General features: G+C 36.8%; 1 protein-coding gene across 3 annotated transcripts in view; it reads left to right on the forward strand.

Annotated features, from left to right (window-relative positions):
• Positions 1,677–9,662, forward strand: part of LOC109847943 (glycogen phosphorylase 1-like) — a 12,035-nt gene continuing 4,049 nt past the window's right edge. For all 3 annotated transcript variants that reach the window (XM_020417176.1, XM_020417189.1, XM_020417183.1), the window contains exons 1-13: positions 1,677–2,279; positions 2,783–2,897; positions 3,549–3,649; positions 4,820–4,911; positions 5,214–5,349; positions 5,440–5,508; positions 5,634–5,735; positions 6,565–6,663; positions 6,940–7,050; positions 7,157–7,363; positions 8,179–8,286; positions 8,521–8,616; positions 9,280–9,336. In XM_020417176.1, coding sequence (XP_020272765.1) covers positions 2,097–2,279; positions 2,783–2,897; positions 3,549–3,649; positions 4,820–4,911; positions 5,214–5,349; positions 5,440–5,508; positions 5,634–5,735; positions 6,565–6,663; positions 6,940–7,050; positions 7,157–7,363; positions 8,179–8,286; positions 8,521–8,616; positions 9,280–9,336 — 1,476 coding nt within the window. In that variant the 5' untranslated portion in view covers positions 1,677–2,096. The remainder of the gene's footprint in view (positions 2,280–2,782; positions 2,898–3,548; positions 3,650–4,819; positions 4,912–5,213; positions 5,350–5,439; positions 5,509–5,633; positions 5,736–6,564; positions 6,664–6,939; positions 7,051–7,156; positions 7,364–8,178; positions 8,287–8,520; positions 8,617–9,279; positions 9,337–9,662) is intronic.

Below are 9,662 nucleotides of genomic sequence, written 5' to 3' on the forward strand. Positions count from 1 at the left end.
GGGGTTCCCCCATTGTTTGGCTCAGAACCACTCAGTCACACACACATGTGGTTGTAAGAATATGAGCAATAGTGCAAATAGATACACTTTAAGAAAAAAAATCATACTGTATTCGCTAAAATTGGATATAAATAGGATAGAAAACGAATTTGAGAAAATCAGATAATATTGAAGAAATATAGTTTATATAATACATGAGAGAGTTTATTATATATGTTTGTTGTATACTAAAAACTAAGTTTATATATACGGATCATCAAAATTAACTTCAAATCTAATAATCTATGAATTAAAACAATTGCAAAATATATATTCAGATATTTCAGATATGAATCTAGGTATTTCAATATATATCCGCATTCATAGCCATATCTATCGGATATAGATGTTTAAAGCCTATTTGTCTCCACCAAAGTAGACATGAAGTAGCAGAACTATAGAAAATAGAGCATACTTTTGCTATTTCTAAGCAAAAAAATTGTTTGTTTCTTTGGGAAGGTCACTTCTAGTACCTTCTAAAATGATGATTCGAGCCATATAGCATTTATGTGGCATCTTACGTCCTAAATATTTTTCTTTCAATTCTCTCAAATCTGGAAAGTACCTACACAGTAGCCGAAATATGCACCACTTTAGAAATAAACTTAGTTTTTTAAGTCATATGAGTATTCCTTACTCTAAATAATAAATGAAATCTCAAAAGATCATTTACCTCTCTTCTTAATGTAATTTCCAATTGTTATCAAAGAAAGAAAAAGAAAAAGAAAAAAGAAAAAAAGCAAACAAAAAGAAGAAGTGTAAAACAAATTTAATGGTACTACTTCAGCTAGTTCTTACTTCAAAATTTGTGAATTACTTTTTAATTTTAATACTTGCAAATTGCAATAATGCAGACGGGCTCCACATCATCCTACCTATCGAGCGCACAACTTCTCAGAACACCCTGCGTTGTGCTTGGGTGTTGTGAAGCATTGAGATGAGATAAAGGGGTCAGTTTGAACATTTTTCTGCTCTCTTCCATGGTCCAGATCTCACCTCACGGAGAGCTGTTCCGATAAAAAGTGACGTCGTGTATATCTCTCGATTTGTCCCGGACTCCCGGGATAGTATCCGGATTTTTTTAAGAGTCATGCTAAAAGGATCCAAATTCATAAGATGCATGGAGCAATAGGAGAGGGAACAACTCAGCTGTCCTCTCATCTGTCCCATGAATTTGGGTGCTTAATCCCCATCCGGAACCCAACAACACAAGTCACGAGAAGAGCACCCCCGTCACGGGCAGCAGCTGAATGGATAGTTGGATACCCGTGCACCTTCGAGACTGAAAAAATGATGATCCGAAACCCGATAACAAAACCAGCAAACTACTTAAAAGCTCTCACTTCAATCTCCCACTCCAAACTCCCCCCCTCCCCCTTCCCAAAATGTCCACCGCCGTCTCCTCCCTCCTCTTCCCACTCTACCCCTCTCTTCCCATTATACCCCCATCATCCTCTCTCTCCCCCCTCTTCTCCTCCCCTAAAACCCTAGCTAAACGCTACCTCTCCCTCTCTCGATCCAAAACCCACAATCTCCTCCTCCCTCCTCGCGCCATCGCCGATCACAGCGACGCTGCATCAGTCGCCATCGACAACGACCTCTCCGCCGATTCAACCGCATTCGTCGTCCCCTCTCTCTCCCCCCTCTTCTCCTCCCCTAAAACCCTAGCTAAACGCTACCTCTCCCTCTCTCGATCCAAAACCCACAATCTCCTCCTCCCTCCTCGCGCCATCGCCGATCACAGCGACGCTGCATCAGTCGCCATCGACAACGACCTCTCCGCCGATTCAACCGCATTCGTCGTCCGCGCTCGCAACCGGATCGGCCTCCTCCAGGTCATCACCAGCGTCTTCAACCTTCTCGGCCTCCGCATTGACCGCGCCTCCGTCGAGATTGATGGAGAGTTCTTTATCAATAAGTTCTTTGTTGTTGATTCGAAAGGAGGGAAGATTGAGAAGAGGGAGGATCTGGAGCGGATCGAGCGAGCGATTAGGGATGCGCTGGATGAAGGTGAGGGTGAGGCTGGAGCTGCGAGGCTGGGATCGAGGGGGATTGTGATGAGGAAGGCGGGCCTAGGGTTTGAGTTTGGAGACAGGAAAGCGAAGGCTGAGAGGATGCTCGAGCTCATGGATGGATTCTTGAAGAACGATCCGGTTAGCTTGCAGAAGGATATTTTGGATCACGTGGAGTATACAGTTGCCAGATCGAGGTTTAGCTTTGATGATTTCGAGGCTTACCAGGTAAATTCTCTTCTTTTAACACTTAACTAGTTGAATTATCTTCAAGCAAGCGGTAGCTTAAGTTTTGATTTGGCTCTGCCAGCCTGCAGCTCTTCATGATTGTTGAAATTATCTTCAAATGCTGTTTTTATTAACTCAGCAGTCAAATTTTTCATGTGATAATCTACGGTTTGTTTGTGATTATATTGTGATTTACCGATATTTTTAATAGTTATAGGTTCTACTAAGATACAACTGACTCATCTATGATAGTGCTGATTTTATTGTTTTTGTTGCAATCAGCGTGCTGATTTTTATTTTCTGTTTCACGTAATGGAGCTCACAATTTGTATTGAAATTATGGGAATTGTCTTTTGATTGAGACCATGCTTTATGTGTTATAGTCTCATGTAACTGATAGGGAGCACTTAAGGACTTGTAGTGATCCATTTTCTACTTTGCACCTTTCACCTTTGACAATTGTACTGATACAGAAAAAATCTCTGCTCTCATAACATTTGCAGGCCTTGTCGCATAGTGTACGAGACCGTCTTATTGAGAGATGGCATGACACTCATCAATACTTCAAGAGAAAAGACCCGAAAAGGCTTTACTTCCTTTCTCTGGAGTTTCTTATGGGTATCAGCATTTTGCACTAAGTTGCTTGTTTGTTTCCTTCTTACTTTTAGCTTTTCATATCAAGATTGAGTATTTTGTCCTCTGCATTGTTGCAATGCTTTCTGGAAACTGCTGAAAACAATCACATTTTCATTTTGTTTTGCCCTTCTATAAGCTATTCGTAACATGATCACTGACTTGCTCGTTTTTGTTACGCTGTCATAAAATAGCCCACCGTTTATTAATATTTAATAGGTTTTTCTTCATTCAGTTGTTGATAGCATACCCTTTTTTAATCCCCCTTTAGCATTTTTCTTTCAACCCCCAATTTCATTGTATCCTGGCATACCTGTTTTGATTCCACGCGCCAAAACATTCTTGGTAATCTTATTCTGGATACTGATGAATGCTTTGAGGCCTCAACATTGTTTATCTTGTTCTGGACACTGATATAAAAAATAATCAGTAATCTCATTCTGGACACTGATGAATGCTCCAGTGTTTTCTGGAATTACAGGTTATAATCCCCATTCGGGGTACTCATCAGTCCATAGGAAGCTAAAGACATTGTAAAATGTAGACTATGTTCTATGGCCTTTAATGATTGAAACTGTTGGAAATGCTTTTTCCCCCTGTTGAGATGATGATATATTGTGTTTCTATATTTTTCAGGGCGTTCTTTATCGAACAGTGTTATTAACTTAGGTATACGGGACCAGTATGCAGATGCTTTAACCCAGCTTGGCTTTGAGTTCGAAGTATTGGCTGAGCAGGTTAGAAAGACCTCCAATACTTGTTATGATACAATATTATTTTATATGGTATATTAGTTGGCGGACGAATGTACTCTATATGTTGCTTGGTGTGCTCAAAATCATTAACTTCTACATTCATGCATGTTGCAGCTGATAAATTATCAGGGATTCCACTAATCATGTAATTACGTGGATACAGTGTCTATGCATCTATGTTCATACAAATTTGGTGCTTTAATTTTCTCTTGTACCTTTATAGAATCCAGCGTGTCGACGTTACCTTGGTATATACTACTGTCTTTGTAGTTAACAATCAGAAAACAAGCCTTTTAAATTGAAGTCGTATTGTTATCAACTTATCATAAAAAATTGAAAGTGAGCTTAAGAGAGCTAAAAAAAATTTACTCACTTTACTTTTTGTCTTTAAACATTTTAGATGATGTAGATTAACTTGAATGTAGTGAATCTCTAATTTGTATAGAGAAGATTTCCTTTTTTAATATTTTCTATGTTTTCATAAGCTATTAGTTTATATTCCAAAGCTGTGGTGGAGTGTCAATTGATGAGGGGGGTTCTCAAGGGTTCCAATATTTAGGCATGTTTAGTGATAGATATTTTTGACTCTGTTTCACTGTTGTGAAAATTTGTGGGGATCTGCTCCTAAATTTTAAACTAACACTCTTTGTGTTTCTTAACCTGAGGGATTCATCTATGCCCCAGCAGCAATGAAAAGTTGCAAAATGGAATTTTTGGTAACCAGTAGAAAAGTAGAAATGGATTATCATCATTAAAAGGAGTAGCCGATAGCATCAGCACCTTATAGATGATAATTAAAATTTAAAGCATAATTTGCTACTTAATTGTCATCACATGCGTTCCACATGGTTTCATGCAATATTATAAGGTGGGATGTGGGAGATGCACTGCAGCATAATGATGTACATAAAATAATGAAATGTCTTATTAATCGTGTGGCCTTGCATTTCATTTGCTCATTCTTGAAGTTTAAACAATGAGTTTCTTTAAATGGTGGACTGCATCTCATATAACTTAATTCTTTTTAAACTGTTGTGGGGCACCAATTGATGAGGGGAAAAAATGACAGTTATTTCTCTGGTTAAGTTTCCTCCTCTATTAGTTGGCAATTCAATTTCCTCATGCGTGCTAAATGGTTCAATTTACTCCAAGGAAGGAGATGCAGCGCTAGGTAATGGTGGTCTTGCGCGTCTTTCTGCATGTCAGATGGATTCTTTAGCCACATTGGACTTTCCTGCTTGGGGGTAAGCTTATCTCTTGTCTTGTTAAACATTCTTGGCGGTGATCTGGTGGGTTATGGATATATGTGTTGTGGATAAATTCATGGATTATGATACAAAACTCGGCATTATGACATTTTTAGTTCCTTTTATTGAGTGAATGTGGTATTGGTCCAAAAGGATGCACACCTGTAGTTCTCAGGAAACATTCTGAGTTTTTTTACTATAAATGTAGCACACAACAACTGAATACATAGTAATAAATGATTGATTATTAGGTGAGTGGAGTTACTTTTAAAAGTTAATCAAAAGGATTCATCTCGCAGTTATGGTTTACGTTATCAATATGGGCTGTTCCGCCAGATCATATTGAATGGATTTCAGCATGAACAACCTGACTATTGGCTGAACTTTGGAAACCCATGGGAAATCGAACGTGTTCATGTTTCTTATGCTGTTAATGTATGCAAATTAATCTCATTTTCTTATTTATTTCATCTTATATTGTTGGATTTACAGTTCCTTTTTTTGATGTTCCCATGTATGCATTAGTTCTATGGGTCTGTTGAAGAAAAGCATTTCAATGGCAACAAGTTCAAAGTTTGGATTCCTGGAGAGACGGTACTGTGAGATTCATGGTTTTTGCTATACCATAATTCCTCATTTTTGGAATATCAGAATCTTTTCCCGACTCCAACCTACTAAAATTTTGATGTTTTCAGTTCTAATTCATTTCAATTTGATAGGTTGAGGCTGTTGCTTATGACAACCCAATACCAGGTTATGGGACAAGAAATACTATCAATTTGCGTTTATGGGCAGCTAAACCTAATGGCCAGTATGATATGGTATTCAGTGATATTTATTTTGTTTATAGATATTTATTGTTTGTTTATAGAATTTCAGTACAGATAGCTGTTATTTGAGCATTTCTTCTACTTGTGTATAAAATTTAGCTTGTTAAAGCTCAGCACTTTGTTATAACTTATAAACCATGAGTAATAGGTATATGCTTAAAACAGATAAGACATGATGTTGTAACGAATGGAGAAAAAAGAAGTCCATGTTAAATATTGATTAATGTATTGTCTCAAGCATGAGAATTCTAGCTACATTTTAGGGAAAACACTACATAAGGTTGGTTAAAAAAGACTGGGGCATGGACATGTTAAGATCAGAAAATGACACTGAACTTGTAGGATAGTTGCCTTCAAAATTGTGACATATTTAAAGAGCGTTGATGTAAAACTAGAAGGAAATTCCTGCTTTACTATCATCACTTCAGCTGAAATAGAATATAAAATTACCTAAAACTAGTCATGATTACTTAGGATGAGAAGAGAAATGGGATTCACGTAGTTGTTTTAGGACAAAGGCTCTGTTATCACTGTTGCTCAGTGATTTTTATGCTGCAGGAAATTTGAAATTCTCCCATTTTCACCTGCTATATTTCTTGTATGCATGATCTGTGGATTCACCTATTTGTTGTCTTTGCATACTTGTATCATGGCATCCGGATTAAACTGTTATAGATCTTTGTATCACATCTTCTTTATCTTAAATGTTTTCCTTCTTGGGCAAATTCACTACTTTATGCAAATTGGATTATGGTTCTAAGATATATAATTTTAGGACAACTATGAGGTTACAATGTTTAACTATGAAATTTTCTCACAGGAGGCTTTTAACACTGGAGATTACATCAACGCAGTTATTACCAGCCAGCGAGCTGAAACAATTAGCAGCGTACTCTATCCTGATGACCGGTCTTATCAGGTATATTCTGCACTTTGTCTGCACTGTAATGCATGATGCCTCCTCTTTCTTCCCCATATTGTGATGAACCTCTTACCTTCATATTGTGTTTGTTTTATGATTTTTCTTGACATTGTTTTGTGTTCATATAGCTAACTCGGGAAGATCTGGGATGAGTGTTTGCTTATATATATATATATATATATATATAAATATTTTGTACTGTAGATTTTCTATGGTATTGTATTGGTTATGATTACTTCGCTGTTGTAACTCAGTTGTGTGTCTGAATAGTAGGGCAAGGAACTAAGGTTGAAGCAACAGTACTTTTTCGTCTCAGCTTCTCTTCAAGACATCATTCGGAGATATAAAGATTCTCATAGTAACTTCGATCAATTTCCTGACAAGGTTCTTTATTTATATGTTATTGGAATTTAGCTTTTGTTTTATATTGCTTCTATACAAGACTACTATACTACATGTTACACTCACGTCAGCTGCCAGTACCTTGCAGGTGGCACTGCAACTGAATGATACTCACCCCTCCCTCGCAATTCCTGAGCTTATGAGGGTTCTTATTGATGAAGAACTTCTCAAATGGCAAGAGGCGTGGGACATCGCTTGCAAAGTCTTTTCCTTCACTGCCCACACAGTAGCTCCAGACGGATTAGAAAAAATCCCAGTTGAGCTGCTGAGTAACCTTCTTCCACGACATTTGCAAGTGAGTTCCAAATAAGTTTCTATGTATTGTGGCTTTCAGCAGCCTATTTTGATTCACCACGGTTTCCAAGGCAGCATAAGATTTGACGGCTGCTATCTATTCATTTCCTGTATATCTTTAACTTGCAAACTGTGTATGCTGTGTGTTGCTAAGCGAGGAAAGTGGCAAGAATTCCCAAAAAATCAAAACAATCCTTAAATAATTACTTCATTAAACTAAAAGATTGAAGCCTACTCGATAGGTTTCTTGTTAAAAGCATGGTGAAACTTATGTGAAAGAGAAATCTGAACTATATCTTTTTTGTACTGAGAAGCCTTCAATATTCAGTTCTTTCTGTAAAAGAACCTAGGCCTAAAACAAAGGCATGGCACACAATTTTTGCCATATCCGTCACTTTAAATTTGCTTAGATTTTGTTTAGTAGGCCCTCGTATATGTAGTCACTTTTTTCTCTGTATCAGTTGTAATTTCTTAGAGTTTCAGGTTGTTGCTGCCTTACTTATAGCTTTCTATTAATGTAACCTCACTAAGTTTCTTGATTGCTTCTTTTCAACTTCTTGTATTAGTGATGACTTGCTAAAACACTCAAGCTATATCAATAATATATTAGTACAGATATTATTATAAAATGTGCTTGGCTTTTTATCATCTTCACCAGAAATTAATTTCTTTCTCTTTGTTTTTTTTTTAATTTTTACTGAAACTGTTCTTTATCAAGTCTAGACACTAAAGACAGTGAAATTTGCATTATTCATAAACATTTGTCCAACATATATGCAATAAGTAAATTCTTGACGGCCTTGTTCATCTTTTCAGATAATATATGATATAAACTTCTTGTTTGTGGAGGAGCTTAAAAAGCATTTTGGCCTTGAATACGACAGGCTCTCCCGAATGTCGATTGTTGAAGAAGGTGCTGTAAAGGTACTATAAACTTCCTTACTTAGTTTTGATTGTATGTTTCTGTGTTATATGGTTTCGTATAATCTTAATCTATACTTATCTATTATTTTACTCAGATAGCTGCATGGCAGAAGTGATGCTAGGTTTCTTTATAATTTGGTTCCTCATCAGTTGGGTGGTTTTATTGCTTTTGAAGTTTCTTTAATTCGATGCAATGAAAGTCTTAAAATTTTCTTTGTACTGTGTATCCTGCAGAGTATTCGGATGGCTAATCTGTCGCTTGTCTGCTGTCATACTGTTGATGGTGTTTCTCGTGCTCATTTAGATATATTGAAGGCAAGAGTGTTCAAGGTAATTTTCTTTTACAGGTTAAGTGTTTGTTTTGGGATTCACAGCTTAAGCTTATCAGCTAAAATTCTCAGGCACACTAAAATTAGTTTCTGGATTTCATAAGTTCTTGAGTTGGGTTTGCAAATTTGGATGCACACACACACACAGACACACACATCTGTGCGCGTGGGTTGGGTGCGTGCGTGTACATTACATCTCGTCGTATCTGGTTCTGATTCTTACATAAAGGCAATTAGCCACATCCACGCACCATACATACACACAAACATGCATGTATCTGTGTGCGTGTGCGGGGGTTGGGTGCGTGCATGTACATTACATCTCATCATATCTGGTTCTGATTCTTGTATAAAGGCAATTAGCCTTTAGTACTGTGGTAAGCTCATTTCACTGTATGTAACAGCTCCACCCAATCTGCTGAAGGTGATTAGTGTACAGCCACATATAATTTAGTGTCCAGCACACCTTCAAAAAAAATTTTGACAAGATTTTTTTCTGGATGCATGTTGGATCATTTCTTTTGTCTTCTCCTGTTTGTAGTTATCTTAAAGAAATTTCACGATGTAATTTTTTTACTCTTAATTTAATTTTATTATTGTTGAAATCAAAATGCATAGGGAGAAATTTGAGTTACTCAACGCATGTGATATATATATATGACAGGATTTTTATGAGCTTTGGCCTCAAAAGTTTCAATACAAGACAAATGGTGTTACTCAGGTATGAAATTCCTTTTGGTTATTTTTCTTTCACTTTTTTCTGTGCGTAATTTTTGCTCATACTTTTATGCATGCCAATTGTATATGAATACCAAAACCTTTACTATCATTACATTCTTTGCTACACCATTTTGAATATGATGAGGCTAACTCTCGCTTAGTTGTATTTATTTTTGGCACGCTTCATTGCTTTTTTGAGTGGTTTTTGTTTTATCTACTTTATTATGGGATAATCACCAATATTTCATCTAAGTTTTAGGATTATATTTTATTTGAAGCTTGTTTTTCATGGTGGTCAGTGAGGTTTGAGTTGCTGGGCTGCAAAAC

Source organism: Asparagus officinalis, chromosome 1 (genome assembly GCF_001876935.1).
Source record: "Asparagus officinalis chromosome 1, Aspof.V1, whole genome shotgun sequence".
Taxonomy (NCBI): domain Eukaryota; kingdom Viridiplantae; phylum Streptophyta; class Magnoliopsida; order Asparagales; family Asparagaceae; genus Asparagus; species Asparagus officinalis.